The sequence below is a fragment of the Taudactylus pleione genome, unplaced genomic scaffold (assembly GCF_031769625.1).
Source record: "Taudactylus pleione unplaced genomic scaffold, aTauple2 ptg000627l, whole genome shotgun sequence".
NCBI classification, from domain to species: Eukaryota; Metazoa; Chordata; class Amphibia; order Anura; family Myobatrachidae; genus Taudactylus; species Taudactylus pleione.
In genome coordinates, this window is record NW_028285029.1 from 4,188,610 (window position 1) to 4,215,000 (window position 26,391).

The 26,391-nt window shown below is 40.3% G+C and overlaps 1 protein-coding gene across 1 annotated transcript in view; it reads right to left on the reverse strand.

The window, feature by feature from the left end:
• The window catches only part of LOC148479272 (vomeronasal type-2 receptor 26-like), a 43,669-nt gene that overhangs the window by 15,987 nt on the left and 1,291 nt on the right, over positions 1-26,391 (reverse strand). The window contains exons 2-3 of the mRNA XM_088454688.1: positions 20,328-20,619; positions 6,412-7,212 (exon numbers count right to left, since the gene is read on the reverse strand). Of these exons, the coding sequence (XP_088310814.1) occupies positions 6,412-7,212; positions 20,328-20,619 (1,093 nt within the window). The remainder of the gene's footprint in view (positions 1-6,411; positions 7,213-20,327; positions 20,620-26,391) is intronic.

The window sequence follows — 26,391 nt, forward strand, 5'->3', positions numbered from 1 at the left end:
GCCTATAAAATGACAGCTAGGAGCTGTTTGGTTGGTATTTTATTTTTCTTCCACTTTATCTCACTGAAAGCTTTTATAAATATCCTCCAAAGACACAACAAAGTCACATATTAACATAAAGGTTTCACTTCAGTTTCATCAGATATATTTGCAGATCTAACTAAACTCTTCTGTCACACAGAGCCAATTGCCAGTTCAATGCAGATAACTAATACCCCTTTTACACCTAAATTCCTGGTCAGACCCAGAGTTGGAACAGGGTTCCAATCCGGATCAGACTCGGAATTTAGACGGCGCAGACCCAGGACATTCCCGAGTTGGAGCCGTTCACATCGGAGTCGGGTCTGCATAGACACGGCTTTTCCAGCGTTGAAGTGGATGCTTGGAGATGATGTCATCTCCAAGTACCACTGAAGCCGGACCAATTGCCTGGCATGCGGTACACTCCAGGTCATCATGATCTGGAGCGCGCCATTCACACTGCAGGGTTCCATGGGTTATGCGCGTGTTAAAGCCTGCAAGTTACCTGGGTTCGATTGCCTGGTCACTTGACCTGGAGATCCAACCCTCTCCCCTTTTACATCAAGGAGCTACCTGGGTTAACCCTGCAATAACCCGGGTTTTAGCTCCAGTGTAAAAGGGGGATAACAGTGACCACACCAACTGCATAATAGACTGAGGAGCATATGTACCAAGCAGTGAAAAACATTGATAATTAGATCAGTGGAGAAGTTGCTCATAGCAACTAATTATCTCCTAAATATTAATTTTCAGACTGTACTTGATAAATGCTACTTCAAAGCTGATTGGTTGCTATGGGCAACTTCTCCACTGATTCACATATATACTCTATTTACTGCTTGTTGCATCAACTCCAGAATATTCCCCCCAACTAAATGAGAGTCATACAAAAATAAATGGAGATGTGGCTTATTGATTTACAGAACAGTTGCCATCTCAGAAATGCACATGCAATAGAGGAATACAGGGGTACAGGCACTGAAATTAGTTATGTATTCCAAGCAGCTACTAAATAAAGGGCTAGTCAAGCCCATACATATGTATACACACAAAAATGCAGAAATGGCTAGTAGCGCTTAGATGATAAATATTCATAAAAAAATATTCAGAGTTTCAATAAACAAAATGTGTTATTTTTTTATTATAAAAATCCAATAAAATCAATATAAATGCAATAAAAATGCAAGCCAATGTATCACCCCAATGCGAATCCACATAAACACAATGCCTGTTCCTATATTACTTCTGGATATATGGATAATAGTAGATGACAGTAGATAGCACTTGCACAGATTGTAAGTGGGACTGTCCACTGTATAATTACCAAATCCTTGCACCGATAGAGGGTATGTTCCTATTGACATATAAGTTCCATATGCTACACTTGGAACCCTCCAAAGTTTACGGTTTGGACCTTTAATGTGGATCCAGGATATGGAGAAACAAAGACAGTTCCAAAAAATGCTTTGAAAAAGCTGTTATTTAGTACAGCGAAACACCTATTGCCTTCACCTACCAAGTGATCCGACAAACAGTGATTGTTCTTCTACAACCACCCTGGATAATCTTACCGGATTTATTTTAAGGCTAGCATTTTTTGGAACAGCCCTGGAGCACATGCATAGCTTGTGAATGGTGCCCACATTTTTTTCATTACAGAACTACACTTGACAAGCCAAGGCTAGTGGCAGGGGCATATTTACTCCCTGGCATGTCTGGGCATCAAGGAACTGGTGACACCTATAGTGCACATATAAAAAAAAATAATTGAATGATAGGACACGCACTACAAAATAATTATTTTATTTAATAAATACAACCCTCACTCACCCTCCTTTACCAATTAATTAGTCTCTCATTCCATAAGGAATTGTCCTCTTCAAGTTATGTAGATATTCCAGTGGGGTTTGGCAAAAAACTAATAGCAAATGATGCAACTGTACCCTTTTGAGACTCCTTCCCTAATCAACAGTAACTTGTGGACACTCCATAGGAATGAATGGGGAGCTTTGATTGGTCAGACATGGCTGATGAATCATATACAGATGAAAGATAGCGTTCCACAGACGCTGTCACAAATATGCAATCACCTATATCCTCTCAAGGAGGAACCTTGATCTGGATATAGGTGATTCCAGTAACCATAGGTGGTCCTTCACTCTATTTTTTATCTTTTTTTTCTTTGGATTTTTTTATCTGTAATAAATGGTTTTATGGAAGGAAGACTTTGAATAAAGGACTTTTCATTATCCCACATTGTGAAGCCTCTATATGAAGTACTCCCAGGTGAGTTAATTCCCTATGGGGAAAACTTGTATCTCATACAGTGAAGATATCTTTATTGGTGGTGGTGAAGGAAGTTAAAAAAACCTTTATAGGAATATAGGGCACCTCTAGTAGGTGAGTGCCCAAGTGGTTATCCCGTCTCATTGTAAATATTTTTGTCGGATTGCTTCTTAATTATTGTTCTATCTCCCCTGTTTGAGACATATCACATCCAAACAATGGGAGAAGATTGCATATTTGTGACAGTGCCTGTGGAATGCTTACATTCATCTGTATATGTATCTGGAGGAGTGGTGCTTCTAAAGCTTGTACTGGGCTGCAGTCTCAGGGCACAGGCAGTTTGGATTTTTTGTTTTAATGGCTGATGAATAAGCATTGCACCATTTATTACTATGAAAAGTAGGCCTAATTCGGACCCACTCGAGAGCGCACATCTGACAGAGCGCTCGCTCTGAATCAGAGCCAGGCTATTTTTTTTGAATGGCCTCCTGCCCACTCGCATAGCTGTGGGTGACCACCAACAGCTATAGCGAGCAGGCAGGAAGATGGTCGCGATGGTCAAGACCATCGCAGCCATCGGGCTTGTGACAAGACCATTGTGGTAGTGTCTCGTTGCCGCAAGCCCTGGAGTACTTTTGGCTCAAATAGAGCCGAAATCACTCCCACTGACATCACTTGTGATGTCAGTGGGGCCGGCCCCAGATGGTAGGCGCTCCCATGGGAACGCTTCTATCTGGGCAGCCACACCCCCGGCATGCCCCCCAAAGGGGGTGTGCTGTCACTCACCATTGACAGCATGCCCCCTTTGGTATGGGACTTAGAGTGGCGGCTTGCCCATCACTATCCGAGTCTTGCGCATGCGCATGACAGAGCTGGCTCCATGGTGCGCATGCACACTGGGTCACCATCAACCCACTTGCGAGCGCACAGCGCTCATGAGTGGGTCTGAATCAGGCCTAGAGCTTGCAAGTGGGTTGATGGTCCATGAGTTCGTATGCGCTGCCTCCAGTGTGCACATGTGCGAGACCCATACTGTGATGGCAGCTCCATCACAACGGGTCTTGCTACAAGATGGGGCAGCTGTTGATGTTGATTGACAGCTCAACCCGTTTTGTAGGCAGGGAGGGGAGGTGGCTGCACAAATTCAGGCATTCCCTTTGCAATGCCTGGCATTTGTGGGCGGCCCTATTGACATCACTCGTTATGTCAGTAGTGGACTTCCTGCTCTATTAGAGCAGGAAGTCCACTCGGGCTTCCTAGAGCTGAGACCATACCACAGGGTCTCCTCACAAGCTCGTGATTATCGTGACCATAACCAGGCCTCTCGCAAAATCTGTGGGGGGTCACCCACAGCTTAGCGAGCGGCCTGGAGGCCAAAAAAAAAACACCCTGATTCAAAGCGAATGCTTGCAAAAAGCGAGTGACTCTGAATCAGGCCCTGTGTTCAGAATAAGGGAACTGATTCAGCATGGATGGCAATTTTAACTGCGTACGCAGCTTGCCTAATGGTTGTGTACTGTGCATGTGTATGTATAGCACTACACGTGCATAGCGATAGCACTGCAATCATGCGTACAGAAGGGAATTTATCGCAGAGTGACAGGATGTTAGCATTTGGGAGTGGTGACAGATGGGGGTGGTTGGAGAAATGCAGGAGTGTCAGTCAATTTGAACATCGGTTCATGGGCATGCAAATATTAGCCACTGCAACAGCATAAACAGCTTGAGTATTCACTTCAAGGCTTGCAATTTCTGAGACAGGTCAGACATGCTGTAATTCTGCATGAGGGACCAATGTCCATCGATGTTACTGATGGTCTGCAAGGTAGGATGGATGTGAGAAAGCAGCAGTGAGCATCTTTATGGTGGCTAAGTTTTGCAATAGTTGGCATACTTTTGCAGCTTCTCTGTGTGCATAATCACAGCTGGGATCCATGCACATCAGGCTCTAAGTGCTTTATCCCTTCAGAAACTTTTGCACACCTCCTCAGAAGTTATCACTTATAACTTTGTAACTTGTAGCACGAAACCTCAGAGATTTTATCACACCACTTCATGAATTGTCGCATATCAGAAAAGAAATTCTCACACATCACATATGAGATTGTCTAGCATATAGTACAGTTAGTTGATAGTGGTACCATAGAGTGAAGACCCTACATGTAGGGTGTCCTTCCACCATCACTTCATCAGCCCAATCCAGTTGCCACAAGGGCTAGTTCCTCCAGGAGAGTGGGCCTGCAAAAAAACATGCAGGCTCCTTTCCTGGGTCCATCCAACCCTAGTGCAAATATCTCTATGGCTCTTGTCTATTCCTCTGATAGCAGAAGGTATGGAGGTAATTCCCCTGGTAGTAGCGGCTATGGAGGTAATTCCACTGGTAGCAGGGGGTGTGGAGGTAATTCCCCTGGAAGCAGGGGGTGTGGAGGTAAATCCCTTGGTAGCAGGGGGTGTCTAGGTAATTCCCGTGGTAGCAGGGGGTGTGGAGGTAATTCCCCTGGTAGCAGGGGGTGTTGAGGTAATTCCGCTGGTAGCAGGGGGTGTGGAGGTAATTCCCCTGTTAGCAGGGGGTGTTGAGGTAATTCCCCTGGTAGCAGGGGGTGTGGAGGTAATTCCCCTGATAGCAGGGGGTGCGGAGGTAATTCCCCTGGTAGCAGGGGGTGTGGAGGTAATTCCCAAGGTAGCAGGGGGTGTGGAGGTAATTCCCCTGGCAGCAGGGGGTGTGGAGGTAATTCTCCTGGTAGCAGGGAGTGTAGAGGTAATTCTGCTGGTAGCAGGGGGTGTGGAGGTAATTCCCCTGGTAGCTGGGGGTGTGGATGTAATTCCCCTGGTAGCAGGGGATGTGGAGGTAATTCTCCTGGTAATAGGAGGTGTGGAGGTAAGATATAGTATTCTGTAATATTGTTTTTTTTACATTTGAATTACTGGCTCTAACAGAGTGGCCACTCCTGGAACAATCAGATTAGGCATATTCAGGCTATCAACCTTATTAGAAATTTTCATATGTATCCACGTACATCTTACCTCCATATGCTGTAAGTTGCGTTAAACATAATGTGTGAGTGCAGTAAGACTCGGTATTCCTGAGCATTTGTTTGTGTGACTACTTACCTTGAAATGTATCTAATTCCCAAAGCAATGTGAATAGTATGCACAAGCAACTTCTGCTGATTAAATTAGTAAGTGGCATGTGAAGATTCTTTGTGCAACAGTGGATGTATCTGCATTCAATATACTACCATACAGTGTCAGTAGCTGTGAGATGCTCCCGCTGTCGAACTCAGAATATAGGAATGCTGCAAATAACTTTAATTATCAGAAGCTGCTTGTGTGTCCTATTCTCATCACATGAATAAGATGCATTTGCAGATGAAAAATCACACAAAAAAATGTTTGGCGCTACCGTGTCACCCCATGGCAACTAGTTGGGCTGTTTCACATGCAAGAAAGTAAGATGTTTGTAGACACATCTGTTCATTACTGTATGTACTTGGATACAGAATGTGCAAGGTATGAGCACATGGGGTTTTACTGTATGCTGTGACTTTTTCCATATATTCACATATCTAAATTGTCACAAAAAAGTGAAAAGTAAAAAAAATATATCAATGTATACAGTAATTACACAGTAACTGATGGGAGCAGTCATTATATTTATGAGATTGTACTGGATGTCTACATGGCTGCTTTCTTTATATTGGCTCACTACACTGGTGCCGCCTCAAACCACTCCAATGGTTATTTGATGCATGTGAAGTGTAGTTCTGCAAAGATGCCATCTGCTGGTTGAACTCACTCATGGCTTAATACTGTATGCTGTGATTTAGTATGCCATGATGCATCATGGCGCAGTGTATAAATTATGCTAGATATCCCCCAGCATATGACAAAATAATAATAGGTAACATCTGTTGCAATAAGCTATTATCATGCAGATGGATGTCAGCAGCAGGCAGTTTCCAAATGTGTAGTGCAAAGCTATATACCCCATATTATATGATTTAGGTGGCTGAGTAAGCCCATCTGTTTATACTCTTTTATTCTTGTACTTGACCATAATATAAATATTAGGGAAAATGCCAAACAATAAGTATATACACTAACTTTGTATTCATTTATTTGATTTTTCCTTATTCCACTTTTTTTGAAAAACAAATACATATCATGCAAAGCTTGAGCCATGGTAAAGACAGCAATATACACACGGTAAGGAAGTGCATCTGTAGTAAAATTGATACGACCATGAAAGCTCATCTTCTCAGGGCAAATTTGAGGTACGACATGAGTTATAAGTGGAAGAATTAAATTTTTTAAGTCATTTCTAGACTTGCACCAAAATTCAGTTATCCAGATATCCTCCATTAATGGGTCAGATGAGTTATTTGGTGGAATAACATCATCTAGAAATTCATGCACTTCAGGAATGTTACATGGAGGAAGTGTTAACACAAGAGTGCAGTTAATTCGAGTTCCCCCAGTATTAGGTATTGCAAGCTCTGGTACAAATGACCATGAAGTAGGGAAAATGAATGTCCTGTTAGCAGTAACATGTGCTAGTCTACGGATAAAATTTACAATGATTAAGGCATTTGTGCCACAAATTATTATGATCTCTGCAGCAGATTTCTTAATAATATTCTCATTAAATGAATATTTATCTTCAGAAATATATTTTATTTTGAAATCAATACAAATTCCATGAGAAGTTAACTCCCTGCTCAGTTGTAGGAGCTCCCGCTCTCCAGTTTCACCACCTGGTGAAATTATCCCAACCCAGTTCCATCCAAAATGTTTCAATAACTTTATAATTGCCAAATATTGCATTTGGTCATTCTGAATTGTGCGAAAGAAATGTGGATATAGCATTCTATCACTCAGCACAGGGTCTTCTGCACCATAACTGATCTTGAATTTACATGAATTTGTGGTTAGGTCAGAAAATCTTGAATTATGACAGTATTTTCCTTCAAAAACATGTATAGAAAATTACAGCATCTTGTACTTCAGCTAAAGGGAGAATTTGTTATATTGTTAATCTAATTTATAATCTCTTTATTCTGTGGATTTGTATGTCCATAAATATATTAAAAGCAATTGGAAAGAAAAATGTGTTGAAATGGTGGGCAAAGGCTTGACTTGCCCCCCCCATAAATTAGAGAGACACCAGTATATGTACTGAGTCTTTGGGAGCATGGTTACCACAGAAATGGACACACAGATTTTCCCCTTTTCAGCTGCTCCACCTCCTACCTCCCCACAGACCTGCTCTGTCAGCCTCTCATCCCCTACCCATTAAACCTTGCTCCAATCCCTTTAGTGACTAATAACTCTGAGCTGGTCCCTCCTCTGGAACCAGCCCTATTCTTTTCTCCCCTCCCACTTTATATATTCATGCCAACTTGACCCTAAGCTCCCCCTTTGTACTTTTTTTCCCTTGGACCCAAATTCCACCTAATTCTCTGCACTCCTGACCCCCATCACATCAACTTCAACCCCCACCTTACTCTATTCACCCCCAACCCCCCTCGCAGTACCCCTGACCCTCCCTCATTGCACCCTGACTCCGCACATGTTAACCCAGATTTATCTCTTTGTAGCACATATTACAATTATATATCTGTAGGAACCTAAGTTAAATTATATTTTGGCCATCTCAACCTAAAATGTTGTGGCACCCCTGGATTAAAGCCTCACCCTGTCATTGCAAAGTACTTTAACATTTAAATCAAGGAAAATATACTCTTTGCTTACAGCAGCATGAGATCCCTGACAGTAGATGGTGCTTAGGATCCTCATTTTTTAAGATTATTCTGTGGCCCTGTCACAAAAACAGAGAGCGTTCATTCCATTGTGCAAACTTTTGGCAGAACGAGGCAAGTGCTTTACGCTATTCATGATCCTGATGAAGCTAGACATAATTTCCAGTCTATTACTCCCTGCATGCTTCTCCCCTTTGTTAACCCTTGTCACTCCCGCCTACTGTACTTAAATTTCACAGTTCTAGAATCATGCTCTTAATATCCCAATAGATTTTCTTTTCATTAATAGCCGATTTCTGGAAGTCATAACTATGTTTTGTAAGTGTCTCCTTTATTGTCTGCCACCTTAATATTTGATATTCTCTTGATTCTCTTCCCATTTATCGATACTGTTTTATTGCTCTTAGTGATGTCTGGTCACCTTTACAGGTCTCACTTCTTATTTACTATGAAGGTTGTACATATTACAAATGTTTTAAAGCACAAACTGATATTGTTTGCGTGTCCACTTTTTACTACTGTCTTAATTTAATTTGATGACCGAGGTGTCTGGTAAAAGCAATGTAAGCTTTCTTACCAATTGTTACATCAGGGAAGATTTTTAGAATACTTAAGAGCTTAATATCAATATATAGTGCACTAATTCCTGAGCTTCATTCCAATACTTTACATAAAACAGACATACAAACAAAGCCTAATTCAATATGTTTTTTGCCTCTTTAGATGTTAACTGGAACTGATTTTGATGAGCCCATTGGATATATAAAATAAATACAGTACAACAATTCAGGCTAAATGAGATGAACAACTTGGGATGCTTCCTGTGACATTTATGCATAATATGGGCCATGCTTTTTCCACTATCATAGTTAGTTTTTTCTTCAGATCTTTATCATTTTAGATTAAGACAGTTGTGGTGTAGGCTGTTGTTCCTCAGGTATTGTTATTTCAGGTATTCCAGACATTATAAAAGTATTGGTATACTAACTATAATATTTTGTCATTATTAGGTTATGTATATTATTGTTCTTTATGAGACAGAAGCCATTGTGTTCTTGTCAAAATTTGCTGGTTATATGGCTCATCACTTCACTATTTATGTCTGTATGTGTGTTCCTAAGTAATTTTCAACAGTAGTAATACTATGTGTTGGCATATACTGCCATTTTGTTGCTGGTTTTAATTGGTGCATCTTTGTAATTTTGTATGTTTTTTTTTACACGGCAGCCTGCGGGGTATTATGGGTAGCATGCATCACATCAAGTGACGTCTTCTGATCCCGACAGGCTTGCCTTGAAAGCAGGGGTGCACATGCTGGGTGATCTTATAAAGGTAAGCAACATTTTGTATATCATTGTCCTGATGAAAGCTTATTTAAACTGAATTGTTGACAAGACTGATTAATGGTGTAGTGTCATCTGTATTTTTTTTTGTCTAGCAAGACCTTTGAGTGCCTTGGCTTCCCATCCTATATATATATACATATATATATATATATATATATATATATATATATGTATATATAAATATATATATACAAATTGCCGAAGTATAATTTAGAGTCTAATTACAGTTACCAGTGGTGCTCCAAAGAGGTAAACTTACATAGTAAATTATATCATGCAAGAAAAATAAAACGTTTTGCTTGGGCACTCATAATAAGATTACAGTTAAAACTTAACTTCAAATAATTGGAAACTTGACACACAACACACAGTGGGAGACAAAACAGATAAGGGATTAATTATTAATTAACCCTGATAACACTGCAGACTTTACCCTATTCATCTAAATAATGCATGAAATAATTGCCTTGAATCCTCATCACAATATGACATAATTCAAATGTAAGGATTGTATTATAACAAAACTACCAACATCTGCAGGGGGTAGGTATACTTGACAAAGAAATATATTTGGGTTTGTAGCTAATCAAGTATAACATTCAATATATAATAAGTAATATGTATATTTCCTAAAAATTGTTGGTATTGTCATTAATGGTAGCTTAATCAGAATATATACCAGGGTAGATAAAATTTGAAAGAAACATGCATATGCTGCACAATCTGTTATCTGCTTTCGGTTGTTTGTCAACCTTGACATTGGATGACCAATGAGAGTACTAATCTGGTTTTGCAATGATGTATAAAGTAATATTGCATATGCATTTGGCTAGGGTTCTGGACACCATTGTCTCTAGTTAATGAGCATATAGAAGAAAAAATAAGAGAGAGTGAGTCTACAGTATCATTTAAATCATAAATACTTGTATAAGTATGTTAGGATCAACATATATTATAGTTTATGGCCAAGTACTGTACCATCGCTAAATCACACTTAAAGTTTCTCAAATATCATTTCAAGTTTTTTGTTCCTTGCAGAGTTATGAGATGTGTGAAAGAAAACCAGAAAACCCCCTGCTCACATAGACCCCAACATCCCAGCAGGGTGCATGGTGCTTCTACTGTTGGCTGCTCAAGGGCTAAAAATTAACTCAGCAGTCAATGACAGGGCACTGAGGGAGAAAGTATAGTGAAAGGTGAGGTACCTAAACACTAATATAGAAAATCCCTCTGGCATGGTCAAAATACAGTGAGCGCTCTAAAATACATACCATTTGTGGCAGAAGACACTGCTTCCCTGGAAGAGGGAAAATATTTCATTCAGTGTACCTGATTACCAATGTGACATGTCCCTTTACTGTAGCAAAAGATTTGCGGAGTTTTGTGAGTGCTGTTACACCAATTCCATGTGTAGTATTTGCGCCACTTCCCTTCCGATGTATGTTTCACAGGAACATACAGGCTTTGTCAAGGTGATCAGTATAACTCAGCTTCCGCATTGAATGCTTTGAGGTGTGTGTTAGCCAATCTGATCATGGGTGTTGTTTCTATTTCATCCAATTAGCGGTTAGTGGGCATCACTGAGAAGTCAGAGCATGTGGGTCATGTATGGCATGTGTGCTGAGACCTCCTACTATGGTGTCTGTGCTTTCAATTGGAAAACAGGAATATAGTAGGTTGGGTGGGTGCTGTTCTCTTACAGATGCAATTATTAGCTGCCTTGGTGGCACAATACAATTGGTTGGACACAAAACAGTGAAGTAATCCTGATATCATGTCCTAAGGATTGAATTATTATATTGCTTGTAAACAAAATATAACAATAATGCAGTAGTTTCTGCTAACAAATACCAGCATAATAGAAACCTACTTCCTGTCATGGCAAAGCTATTGCCAATTAAGGTAGGTAATCAGGCATGATGGAGTTTAGATGGGCACTGTTTTCCCAAAGATAGTATGATGGCTGCCTTACAATCTACAGATGCCTTCCATAGGTGGCACAGTATAATTAGTTGTACAGTATATAACAGTATAGTGACCTCATTTGTATTTTGTATCCTGTGATTGAGAACTGTCTTATATTTATAAACCATTTAATAATTATATGTTATTACAATTTGATGCATGTTGTGCTAGAAAACAAAAACATATTGATCTGGTAAGTATCTAGGAGAGGTGGCAAAATTATATGAAACTAACCCTATGATCTGGTAATTGTTAGCAAACAACTGGACGATATTATACTGTAGATGCACTTGCTGTTAGCACACACTAACATAGTGAGTTGGTAAGTATGTAGGACAGATTGCAACATTACATGATATGTACAACAAGTAACCATATTACTTCCAGTCTACATCATATTTTAAACAAGCCCTCAAATGTCCACAGAAAGTCAGACATTTGCAGCATTTAGAATTATTAAAAGTTTAACAAGAATCTATATATTAGCCATCATAAGGGTGAATTGGCCATATAAATAATGGATTAATATTATAAAGAGGATCCTCTCACTTGACAATAATGATCCAAGCTAAAATAAACAGAAATTATGAAATCTCAATTGGATTTAGGCAGTCTTCAACAACAATACCAAAGATTAATGCTTAATCAAATGAAAACAAAGAAATGGAAAAGGAAGAGATTCCTGCAGATAAATATCTGAGATCTCACATATTGTATGTTTCTGCCAGTATAATGGAGATACTGTATACAGTAGGAGTAAATGGTGGAGTTACAGTAGATGTCTGTCAGTTATTTTGCTGAGAGATTATTGTACTTTTATCACATGCTTTTAATAATATGTTCTTAAGTGTAGTTCTAACAGTAGAGGAATCATGTATATTCAAGGGAAAGCACCAAATGTCTGATTTTTATTCAAGCCAACTGGAGACAGAATGCCCATTTTAAATATCAATTTGCTCTCGCATTGTAAGAGGGTTTTTGCCATACCTCTCCATCTTATTCCCAATCTGACTCTCACTACTCCATATACTTTTACATTTTTGTAATCACCTCCATGTTTTTGCTGTATATGTCTTGCAACTGGTAAAGGTCAGAGCTGACATTTCTGATACTTCCAATGTGTTCCAGGACTCTTTGCTTCAGTGCCCTGGAAGTCATTCCTTTGTATCTCATGCAGCATTCACAGTGAAGGTGTTACGGCCAGGGTATTTCAGCATGGCGCTAGGCGAGTGTTACCTGTGAGGTCATTGTGGCACGGGCTGTCTGGTGGCGGAGCTGGTGTCTGGCGGGGGGCTTTGGCTGTGTGCGTTGTTGTGTGGGCCTGTTGTCACTCTGCACTGGTAAGGCCTGGTGGCGTCTCCATTTCGTTTGGCATGGGCGCTGCCATCTTGCCTTCTGGCCATGTGATGCGGCTGGCCAATCCTGGTGAGTCACATGTTCCCTCCGGCCAGTAACAGCACGGCATGGGGTATTTAGGAAGGGTCGGTGCCTTCCTTCATTGCCAGTGCAACGTGTATTCCAGCCTAGCTGAGAGGGAGTTCTCTGTGCTTTCCTGTTCCTGTGAACTCGCTGTCTGCCAGTCTGCCTGTCAGCTCCCAGCTCCCACTGGACTACCCTGCTTCCTCCATCACCCTTGCCCATACCTGAGTGCCTGAGCCTGCTGACATCCTGCGCTTCAGTTCACTACATGTATACCTGGCTTGTTTATTTTCAGTCTCACTACCTGCACACCTGGAAAGCTCTAATTGTTTCTACTTGGACATTAACCCTTTTACTCCCACCACAGAACTCTTGTGCACATTTATATATTTCTGGACTTTTATTTACTGCCATTATATGTTTACTCAAGCACTTATTAAAATCCTAGTTTTATTTTCAAATCTGTTTCTGTGATCTCTCCTGCTAACACCCCGGGTCCACAAACAACCCAGAACATCACAGTTTGCACTGGCCCCATGGAGCCGGCCACGGATCAGGAGTCAGGAGTGGATTTGTTCAGGTGCATTTCTGGTCGTTTACAAAATCTGGAAAACATGCAGCATCAGATGGCTCAATTTCTGCAAGAGATGTCCAAGCGACAGGATAGTTCGCAAACTTCCTTTTCTACCCCTGAAGTACCAGCAGCTACATCCGCATCAGCATCTGGGAATACAGGAGGCAGATCATCTCCCCGCTTACATCTTCCTTTACCAAATAAATTTGACGGCAATCCTAAACTCTGCAGAGGATTCCTAAATCAGTGTGACATACATTTTACCCTGCAGCCTGACAACTTTCTAACTGCAAGAACTAAAGTGGCTTATATAGTCTCTCTGTTATCCGGCCAGGCCTTGGAATGGGCTTCCCCACTTTGGGCGCGCTCAGATCCGCTGCAGGATAATTATGCAGGCTTTGTGTCATCCTTCAGGAGGATTTTCGATTAACCTGGGCGTACTGTATCAGCATTATCAAACATCATGACACTGAGAAAAGGGGTCCGTCCTGTCAGTCAATATGCCGTGCCATTTCAAATTTTAGCATCAGAGCTCAAATGGAATGAGGAAGCCCTCACCTTGACCTTCTGGCATGGGTTGTCAGACCGACTAAAGGATGATCTAGTCACACGAGAGCTTCCTACTAATCTGAACGACATGATTTCATTGTGTATCAAAGTTGTCCTACGCTTCAGGGAACGTCAGGCTGAAAAAAACAGAACTGATCGGCAAAGGTCATTTACCCCCTCCATTCCTACCCATCCCATTCCTTCTCCTACTGAAGAGGAGCCTATGCAGGTGAATCATACACACCTCTCCAAAGAAGAACATCAGAGAAGAATGCAAAAGAACCTCTTTCTTTACTGCGGAGAGTCCGGTCACCTGCTGATCTCCTGCCCCCGTAAACCTGGAAATGCCAAATCCTAACTGACCCTGGAGACATCAAGTTAGGAGTTATGAACCCGTCTCCAAAAATTAAAGATTTCACGATTACCCTAGCCTTGGATCTTAAACCCAAACCTGTCTTTGCTACTGCTCTACTTGACTCGGGAGCAACCGGAAATTTCATAACGTCTAGTTTCATAGATAAATTTCAGATTCCTTGTTTGTCTCTCAACCATGCCATCTCTCTGACCTCTATAGATGGACGCCCTCTAACTAACGGGATAGTCACCAAAGAGACTCAACCAGTATTGGTCTGAATTGGGGCACTTCATTCTGAGTCCTTAAAATTCCTGGTGATATCAGAGGCCTCTCAAGAAATTGTTCTTGGTCTACCCTGGTTAAATCAACATAATCCCAGGATTGATTGGAGTTCTATGCAGATTCTGTCATAGGGTATGGACTGTCAGAAATCCTATCTTCCAAAAATTCGACCTGTGAGAAAGACAGTTCCATTAGTTTCTTCTGCCATTCCCAAGGAATATCAGATGTTCGCCGATGTTTTCTCTGAACAACAAGCAAATATCTTACCCCCTCATTGGGAATGGGACTGTCCAATTGAATTGATACCTGATAAGATACCACCTCGTGGTCGTACCTATCCGCTGTCCTTGCCTGAGACTCAAGCCATGACCGAGTACATCCGGGACAACCTGGCAAAGGGGTTCATTCGCCCCTCTACTTCACCTGCCGGAGCTGGGTTTTTCTTCGTTTGCAAGAAGGACGGTGGTCTAAGACCATGTATCGATTATTGACGCCTTAATGACATTACTGTAAAGAATTAATACCCTCTTCCCCTGATTACTGAGTTGTTTGATAGGGTCAAGGGCTCTGTAATTTTTTCAAAATTAGATCTAAGAGGGGCTTACAACCTCATTCGTTTCCGAGCTGGCGATGAATGGAAGACCACTTTTAATACCAGAGATGGACATTTCGAGTATTTAGTAATGCATTTTGGATTGTGTAACGCCCCTGCTGTCTTCCAAAGTTTTGTTAATGAGATTTTCCAGGATCTGTTATATGTTTTGGTTTTTGTCTATCTGGATGACATAATGATTTTTTCACCCTCGGTGGCTAAACATCAAGAACATGTTAAAGAAGTTCTGACCCATTTGAGAGAAAACCACCTTTACTGCAAACTGGAGAAATGCGTCTTTGGAGTGCCCAGTGTACCTTTTCTCAGCTATGTAGTATCTGGCTCCAGTTTAGAAATGGACCCCAAGAAGGTGCAAGCAATTCTGGATTGGACCCGACATCAGACACTGAAGGCCATCCAGAGATTGTTGGGATTCGCCAATTATTATAGACGCTTCATTAAGGGATTTTCTACATTGCTGGCTCCCATTACAGCCTTGACCCGCAAAGGTGCTAATCCTGCCCAATGGTCACCTGAGGCAGAGTCTGCCTTTCATCTTCTAAAACAGGCCTATATCTCAGCACCAGTTCTTCGACAACCAGATCTGGACAGGCTTTTTTTGTTGGAAGTAGACGCATCATCTGATGCTGTGGGAGCAGTCTTGCCTCAATGTTATGAGGACGACCGAGTCCATCCGTGTGGGTTCTTTTCTAAAAAATTCTCACCTGCCGAAAGGAACTACGCCATAGGTGAGAAAGAACTACTAGCTGTAAAGTTGGCTTTGAAGGAATGGAGATATTTGCTAGAAGGCGCCAAGTTTCCATTTATTGTATTTACGGATCATAGAAATCTCCTATTTCTCAAAAACCTCCAATGTGTGAGGCCTCGTATGGCCCGCTGGGCAATATTCTTTGCCTGGTTTCAGTTCACCCTGACCTTCCGGTCTGGAGCACTTAATCAAAAGGCTGATGCCCTATCTAGGTCTCTCCTCTGTGATGATCAATCTGAAAATCAAAGCAATACCCCTGTCTTGGAATCTAGAGTTTTCGCCGCATTACAACTTCAGCCTCCTACGGGAAAATCATTTGTGGCCCCGGAATTAAGGAAGCAGCTTCTCACTTGGGCACATTCCTCTCGCTTCGCAGGGCACTCAGGCACTCGGAAGACCTTGGAGCTCCTGAAAAGACACTATTGGTGGCCTTCTATGAAGGCAGATATAATGGAGTTTATCTCTTCCTGCTCCTCCTGTGCCCAGCATAAATCATCACGACAAGCTCCAGCTGGGGAATTGCTTCCATTACCTACTCCATCACGTCCATGGACGCATCTCTCCATGGATTTCATCACAGACCTGCCAGTCTCTCAAGGTTTCAACACTATCTGGGTTGTAATAGACCGATTTTCCAAGATGGTCCACTATATACCGTTGAGGAAGTTACCTTCTGCCCCTGACCTGGCACAGTTGTTTGTCCAACACATATTTCGTCTACATGGCCTTCCTGCTGAAATTGTCTCTGACCGTGGTGTGCAGTTTACTGCAAAATTCTGGAGGGCTTTGTGTTCTGTTCTTCAAGTGAAGTTAAACTTTTCCACGGCCTACCATCCGCAAAGCAACGGCTCCACCGAGAGAATTAATCAAGATCTAGAGACTTTCTTAAGAATTTTTATGTCCTCTTCCCAGGACAATTGGGCTGCCTTGCTGCCGTAGGCTGAGTTTGCACATAATGCTTCCTACCACTCATCAACTAACCAAACGCCATTTCAGGTAGTATATGGCCTTCATCCTTGTGTTCCCGAATGCCAAAGCCTGCCTGTATTCGATGTTCTGGCGGTGGAGGACACGGTGTGGAATTTTGCTGCCATCTGGATTCAAGTACGGTCTGATTTGTTGAAGGCATCCTCTCGCTATAAGACCCAGGCCGATAAGAAGCATAGAATAGTTCCACGCATGCAAGTTGGAAGCCAGGTCTGGTTATCCACCCGGAATCTTCGTCTGAGGGTTCCTTCTATGAAATTTGCACCACGCTTCATCGGTCCCTTCTCCATAACAGAAGTCATTAATCCAGTGGCCTATCGTCTACAGTTACCCCCATACCTAAAAATCCCTAATTCCTTCCATATTTCCTTATTGAAGCCCCTGGTCCTGAACAAATTCCATTGTGCTCTACCTGCTTCTCCTCGAGTCCAGACGGAGAGAGGAGTTGAGATTGAGGTCGCCCAGATCTTGGACTTTCGTCTACGCAGAGGTCATCTACAGTATTTGCTGGACTGGAAAGGTTACGGTCCAGAGGAACGTTGCTGGACCGATGCTCGTGATGTCCACGCTCCCACGCTCATCAGAAGATTCCATTCTGCCCATCCGGAGAAGCCTGGTGAGTGTCCTGAGGCCACTCCAAAAGGGGGGGGGTACTGTCACAGCCAGGTTATTTCAGCATGGCGCTATTTAAGTGTTACCTGTGTGGTCATTGTGGCACGGGCTGTCTGGTGGCAGAGCTGGTGTCTGGCGGGGGGCTTTGGCTGCGCGCATTGTTGTGCGGGCCTGTTGTCACTCTGCGCTGGTAAGGCCTGGCGGCATCTCCATTCCGTTTGGCATGGGCGCCGCCATCTTGCTTTCTGGCCATGTGATGCGGCAGGCCAATCCTGGTGAGTCACATGTTCCCTCCGGCCAGTAACAGCGCAACATGGGGTATTTAGGAAGGGTCAGTGCCTTCCTTCTTTGCCAGTGCAACGTGTATTCCAGCCTAGCTGAGAGGGAGTTCTCTGTGCTTTCCTGTTCCTGTGAACTCGCTGTCTGCCAGTCTGCCTGTCAGCTCCTAGCTCCCACTGGACTACCCTGCTTCCTCCATCACCCTTGCCCATACCTGAGTGCCTGAGCCTGCTGACATCCTGCGCTTCAGTTCACTACCTGTATACCTGGCTTGTTTATTTTCAGCTTCACTACCTGCACACCTGGACTGCTCTAATAATTTCTACTTGGACATTAACCCTTTTACTCCCACCACAGAACTCTTGTGCACATTTATATATTCCTGGACTTTTATTTACTGCCTTTATATGTTTACTCAAGCACTTATTAAAATCCTAGTTTTATTTTCAAATCTGCTTCTGTGATTGCTCCTGCTACCACCCCAGGTCCACAAACAACCCTGAACATCACAGAAGGCAATTTATAGCTCCTATTTTATTGCAGTTTATAAAGTCCTTGATATAAACTGTATTACCTAGTCTATCTATAGTTTTATCATTCTTGACTATAATCTGATAGACTTTGCAACTACCACATGGATATGACCCTTTCACCTTAGAGGGTCTCTTTGGAAATTTTCAAAGTGACTCTTCATCAATATGTTGGCAAGATTTTGAGATCTTTGCTTGCATCATTGCTGGTCTAGTATTTAAATTTACTAATAAGGTCTCTGTCCATCAGCAGGAAAGACCAATGTTTTTGTGTAATATCATGTATCTCCTGTCATTACTGGCAGATATTGCCCACAAATCTGATCTGATTTTGGGAAGTATCTTTAGTGCAGTTGTTGGTTGGGGATATCAGAAAGTTTCTACTGAGCTTGCATGTGTGATATATATATCATTTTTGATGCTTCTATGGCTATATCCTCTTTCTCATAATCTACCACTGAGTTCCTTGCTATGTATTCTGAAAGTGTCAGGAACTAAACAGTTTCTGCATAGATGTAAGATTTCTCCTTTAGGAATATTCCTGATAGTGGGAGAAAAATTGGAGCTAATAATGTATGATGGCCTGTTTTTAATTGTTGTTTTTATGAATAGGTCTGTTGTTAATTCCCTATTTGTTTGGCAGGTAATCTGCAAGTCAAGAAAATAAATTGATGTTTCAATTACTTCTAGAGTGAGTTTCAAATGGAGTTCATTAGTATTCAAATGATCGATTAATTTATGTACTGTAGTCTGATTTTGGTGCCAATCCAAATGAGCAGAATATCATCAATATATCTTAGCCAAACTTGGACATCCTGGGTAAATTCCACCTTCACTCACAAAAAACAACTTCACTCTCCCACTGACCTAAAGAGATGTTAGCATAGGTTGGTGTGCATGCTGCCCCCATTGCCATCCCATGGACTTAGAATATGGGAAGAGTCCACAAAAATAAAAGTTTCTCTTGAAACTTAACTCAAGTACATATATGAGCAAATTATTAAAGTCACTATCTCCCTTCAATTTCAGAAAGCTTTGTACAGTAGAAAAGCCAGCATAATGGCCTCATATGTGACAATTCAACAGCCAATGAAAATAGGAGGTGTCCTGTTTCAATTTTGATCCCTTGAATTTACATAATTACATTGGATGTATCTTGTATATTTGATTGCAGACTAATTACATGTTCTCTCAAATGCATATCCAGGAAAGTACTTCCTTTCTCCAGGAGTCTGCCTATGCTCTTGCATTTTTTGGGATGCACATAAAAGGAAGGTACTCTTGGGTTTGTAATTGTGATATAGTCTAAAATCTGTTTAGAGCTAATGGCACCCTTTGCTATTTTTTTCAATCATTCTTTTATAGAGGTATATGAAATTGTCTGTGGGATTAAAAATTAGTAATTGATAACATGATGGATCCAAGATTTGTCTGTATGCCTATTCCATATATTAGTCTTTTGGCCATAGGACTACATTTCCACCCTTGTCTGACTGTTTTATTAGAAAATCATCCCAAGACTGCATTTCCTTTAGATCCTTTATCTCCTTTTTGTCATGATTGTCAGCCAGTAAAAAGGTAATTTGATGGATTTCATGTGTAGTGTAGTTTGTCCAAATCTTTAGTACAGTACTGGCATGCTCATGCAAGGGTTTATATAACATCATATATGTATATAGTTTCTCAAACTCAGTCCTCAGGACCCAAAACAGTATTTTTTTTCCAGGTCTCCTCTCAGAATGACTTGAAAAATTATTAGCTCCATCAGTGTAACTTTCAAAATGTGTCAGTGAGTAATGAATACACATGTACACCTGCTGGGTTACCTGGAAAATGTGAATTACATGGGGGCATGAGGACCAAGTTTGAGAATCTATGGTATATTATAATCACTTAGTTCAGTCTGGTCCAAAAATGTGGTTCTTTCAATCAGCCAAATGATATAAAACTAAAGTTGTCCAAATTTATAGCATAATTTTAAAGCAGATGTGATGACATTTACCTGTGTATACCCAAATACATTCAACATATGTGCCATTGTAAGGCTGGTGTGAGAGTTGAGATCGCCAATAAACCCAACTACTTTACCATGTTCCATACACATGTAATTGGGCGCCATCTTTTTGTGTCCAGACAAAATCTGTAATACATCTTCCACAGCTTTATTCTCACTTCCACAAGAATCGTACAGATGATAACCCAGAGAAATATTGGGCAGAATGTCCGGGTTCTGGTTAATCTTATTAATTGCATAGATAAAAGCTCTGATATGTCTGTATTCTCTACGATGTACACTGTTAAAAAAAAAGCTTTATTGTAAATTGTATGTTTTTTCAAGGTTCTATATTTATTTTTAATTAAAATGATTCAGTAAATTTGTACAGCATTTTTTCAAACATAATGTTTTAACAAAAAAAATATTCAAAACATAAATGAAAAGAATCTGGAACAAAAGGCTGATCAATACCACCCCTCTCACACGCCTGTTTTATAGCACATGGAGTCAGGAAGACCTCTGGCAATATCACAACATGCTAATTATATTTAATAAAATATAGTAAGACAGTCTGGATATATTGGATTAATTTCATCATCATATACCACATGGAATCCCTTATCTTTTTCCTAGTAACCATTTGCCAGATCTAAGGACTGACTTGTTAATCATCATTTTTGGGGCTTTGATGATGGTTTATAAAAATATGGAATCACACTATAATCATGAAGTTCATATATTACATTAGATACTATAAAGCAGACTACATCAAGGCTGTGGAGTTTAAATTCAACAGAGAAAGTCCCTTAGTAATTATTTTTTTCTTTTTTAAAGGAAAAGATTGAGGGAATTGAAAAAAATGTAGATGGCATTTCTACTTTATGCTACCGTGCTGAACTGCAAACCATAGATGTTCAGAAAACCTGTGCTCTGTTATAATATATCCCAAATACAAGAGACCATGTTCAGAAAGGAAGAAGGAAACTTAGGCAGGGCCTAATGCCCTCACCAGCAACAAAAGCACAGCACAGTCCTCATAGCTAGGTTTCCCAGGGTCTCTGAGCAGACTCATTGTCTGCTCACCCAGGTGAGACACTCAGCCCTCAACAAACTAAGCATATGTTTGCCATCTTAAGCTGGAAGCCCTAATGAGCCTGTTACTAAGCTGAAAGGCCCAAAACCTGGAGTGGCCATGGGTGGAGCCCTTCCTCTCACCCACAACTCCTAGGACCCAAACCAGCTTTTCAAAAAGCCGAGACTCAAGCCTGCTACACTGCAGACTTTCTCCTGGGATTTAACACACATAGGACAGGAATCTGGGACCAATGTATATACATATTTATACACATATACTGTGGTGGTGGTGGTGGTGCACCCAAATGAGTAAGAGTAAACTCATTATTTCACATGGGTAGGGAGAAGATTCACCAGAGCTTCCACTTGAAACCATAAGAAAAGAAGGTGAATAAGCCACTCTGCCTACCTGGATTAACACCTTAAGAAGTCTCCAAGAAGACGGAACGCATAGGGTAACTGTGTTTTTTATCCTAATTCAGTGACTACATCACTACAAATGCATGCTTTAAACCTAAGTGTGATTGCTTTAAACCTAAGAGCGAATCGTCCATGTTCAAATGTGGAACCCTGTAAACTTAATTGGCACCATCTAAAATTGTATTGGTACTGTACAAAATGGTTTTTATTGTAATAATTTGTATTAAGTTTTTATAAAGGTGTCAACAGCTTTTTGTCCACAATACTACTAGGTTTTTACAGCATATGTGAATGTTTTATACTTCAATAGTAGTATTTTGAAGTGTTTATCCAAAATAGCCTTTTCTTTATTAATTTTCCATTACAAACTGTAAAGTTACTCAAGCGCTCTAACAGAACTCTCAAAACAGAAAGTGAGGGGCCAGATGGGATACATCAAAGGATTATAAAAGAGATTAAAGGGGTGCTGGTAACACCGTTAACATAATTATTCAACCAGTCACTAACTACTGGAGTAATTCCAGAGGACTAGAAAAGAGCAAATGTTGTCCCACTGCACAAAAGTGGACGCAAGAAAGAGGCAAGCAACTACCGAAAAGTGAGCCTTACATCAGTAGTAGGGAAATTGATGGAAACACTCTTAAAAGAAAGAGTCATAGATTATCTCAAATCCAGCAATTTGCAGAATCCACAAAAGGTATGATTTGTTGGGGGGAGATCATGTTAAAAAAAATCTTATTGACATTTTTAAGTGGGTATATAAAGGGTGGCCATAGATACAGATTATCTAGACTTTAATAAGGCTTTTGACACTGTTCCATATCACAGACTGTTAAATAAACTGTAAAGCAAGGGATTGGATTCAAAGATAGTTGAATGGATAAGATCATGGCTGCAGAATAGGAAACAGAGTTGTAGTAAATGGAGTGCAGTCTCAAGAGGGAAATATTACCAGTGGAGTACCTCAGGGATCTTTACTTTGACCAGTGCTTTTTAATATCTTTATTTGTGACATTGCAAATGATTTTGAAGGGAAGCTATGCGTTTTTGCAGATGACACAAAGGTATGCAACAGGGTAGACACACCAGGAGCGGTTAAACACATGTTTGTTGATCTAGGTAGACTAGAGGAATGGTCAAGAACATGGCAACTACAGTTTAATAAAAAATGCAAGATCATGCATTTGGGTCTCAAAAATCCAAACAATTAATATAGTATTAATGGCACTATACTGGAAACTACTGGAGAGGAAAGGGATCTAGGAGTCACTATTTCAGGTGATATAAAGCAAGCAAACATTGTAACAAAGCAATGAGGAAGACAAGTCAGATGCTTGGTTGCATAGGGAGAGGAATCAGAAGCAGAAAGAAAGAAATTATAATACCACTGTACAGGTCATTGGTATGTCCTCATCTCAAACACTGTGTTCAGTTCTGGAGGCCCATATTTCCAAAAGGATATTAAAACTTTAGAGACTGTACAAAGAAAGGCAACTAAAATGGTGCAAGGTCTACACCACAAAATGTACCAGGAAAGGCTTAATATGTATAGTTTGGAGTAGGGAAGGGAAAGGGGGGACATGATAGAAACATTCAAATATATAAAGGGTTTTAACAAGGTAAAGGAAGGAGACATTCTTCAAAGAAAGGGAAGTATTAGAACAAGAGGACATGTTCTGAAACTGGAGGGTGGTAGGTTCAAAGGAAATTTGAGGAAAAATTACTTCACAGAAAGGGTAGTGGACAAGTGGAATAGCCTCCCATCAGAGGTGGTAGAGGCTAAGACAGTAGAGCAATTTAAACATACATGGTAAAGACATAAGGTTATCCTTCAGAAGAAGTAAGGATCAATAAGGGTTGAGGTAACAATACGTTTAAAAATGGGGCAGACTAGATGGGCAAGTTGTTCTTATCTGCTGTCAAATTCTATGTTTCTATGTTTATGTTTCTATGCTCTCTCACAGACCTTTTGTATTTTTGAATATGGAAAGTGGTGCTGCACCCCAATGAGTAAACACATTAGTACACATGGGTAGGGAGAAGATTCCCCAGAGGGGGCACTCTTATCAAATTTATCTAAAACAAAACATTGATTTAAAATACAGCAGTACAGTAGGTATAAAATATCACAAGACAAAAAAATAACCAATAACCTTACCAATATGTGAAACAATGTGCTAAAAAGTTATGAAGTGTAATGAAGAATCACATTCTAAAGAGCTGTATGAACAGTCTGATAATGACCCTTCAAAGTGGTGGAAAAAATTATAATTATACACACATATATCATATAAATAGCAAAATTAATTAAAATGCACCAATTCTCAATTAGGATGTGTAATTTCTGCAATTATTGACAATATTTAATAAGGTGTTTAAACACATTTGAATAATTTAAGAGGCTATATTTTCAAAATATCCCAAATAGGAGAGAATAAGTTAGGTAGTGTAAGGTTGTGTTCCAAATTATCCTGCTCAGTGTGTGTCCTAAAAATTATTATATCCTCACTATTTCTATATACTGTTACTTGATTGATCCTAAACCAAGTTGCAATTTACCTCATAAATATTTCCTAATTTATTCCTTTCATCTCATGAAATAATTATAAATGCCCACTGAGTTCTGTATATTAAATATGGGATTACACAGTACATACATATAACTGCTACAAATAACTACATAAATATATATTAAATTACACACATAAAATATAATTTGCACACATATGTATGTTTTAACTATTTAATATAAGCAATGCAATACAATAAGAAACTTTTGTTAGAGAGTTGTAAACATAAAATATACATATAATAATTACAATTTACAGTTCTGGCTCCAGATTCCTCTGCCATCCAAATCAAGTGTATAGTATGTAGAACATGTTCAGTCTTCTTATATTGGGTGTAATCTCTCTCACAGCAAGTGGGGTAAATATTGTTTGCAAAGCTTCTGTTTGTCAATTGTGTGTGACCAAGTCCATGTAATAGTGCAGACTTTTATAGTTGTCACTTTGTACTTTTAGAATAGTATTACCCATGTCTTCAAGAACTTGATATGGCCCTTCCCAGTTTGGATCCCAACAACCTGCCTTATGGAATGTCTTGCCCAGAGAAGGCAGGGTTGTCTACGCTATAGATATGGTTTGTTCAGTCGTATTGCTGCATATGGTAGTAATTACTTTAGGTTACCTTGTACCTGTTGTAGGAACACATCTCTGGTAATGCTATCTTTGTTGGGATTTGACAGTTGGGGTTTGTAAGGGAAGAAAAGTGGCAAATTGTGATATGTCATGAGTTTAAATGGAGTGATCCCTGTAATGGATACTTCTATTGCCCAAACACCCATGATAATTGCTTTCCCTAAAATCTCATAGGTTTGGTTCATCTGTTCAATTATCCAACATGACTGGGGATGAAAAGGTACATGAAATCTTAGTTGTATGTTCATTATTTCACAAAGTTCTTTCCAGATCCTGCTGGTAAATTATGTTTCTTGGTCTGATTCAATAATCTTGGGGATACTCTAGAATGACAAAACATGTTCCCATAGGACATGTGCTGTTCTTGTAGCAGAGTCATTCACTGTTGGGATGACTTCTACCCATGTTGAAAAATCATCCACAACTACCAATACATGCTGACAATTGTGGCTGTTGACTTTTAGTGTTCCTAAGAAATCTATTGAAAAGCAGCCTATGGCACATGCCGTAATACTGGTTTGAGGGCTGGTGTACTAGGATTTATTTGAACACACACAAGAAATTTTTGGGCTGCATTTTTTCAGTTCAGAATAATTTTAAATGTGACATAGTTTTTCTTGACCAGGTTGTCTCAAAAACTAGTGGTTTAGACTTATCAATATTACTTGGAGATGTACAGAAATGACTGGCATGGGTTCTGAGTATACATCACTAGCATAATAGTATTCATTGTTGAATTTACCAAGGGTCCTGTGGTGTAGAAATATGGGGCCAAAGAAGGGAATCATTTGCTAGTACATCTTCAAATTAGGGCAGCCCTTCCTCAAGGGTTTTGTTATAGGTTTCCCTTTTGAAAGAAACTAGTTTTAGCATCAGGATCTTTTAGTAGTCCCAGTTACTGCTGCCAATTTTGCAGCTTCATCAGCCGAGTTATTGCTCATAACAAAGAGAGCATTGCCTTTTTGATGGACAGGGACTTTAATAAATGTTGCCACATTAGGATGTGTCATTCTCATAATTCTTTGAGCACTGAAACATGTGCCAAGCATTTATGTTGGTTGTCTACAAAACAAAGGCTCTGCCAAGTCTCCAGGTGCAGAATACCAAACTACATATTCCTCGTCACTATATATAGTGTGTGGTCCTGGAGATTGAAGGTGTAGTTCTTTCTTTACTGCTTCCAATTTAGCCCTTTGTGCTGAAAGGTGGTCATGTAATCTAACAAGATTCAGTCCTATCATTTAGTCATATAGAAGGCTGCATAACCTGTCACTTATGACCCATCAATGTGGGACCAGGACCCATCAATAAAGTTAACTCTGTATGTGTGATCTGTCTGAAAAGTTGGGTAGGCTCAGTTATGTCAGTCATATCTG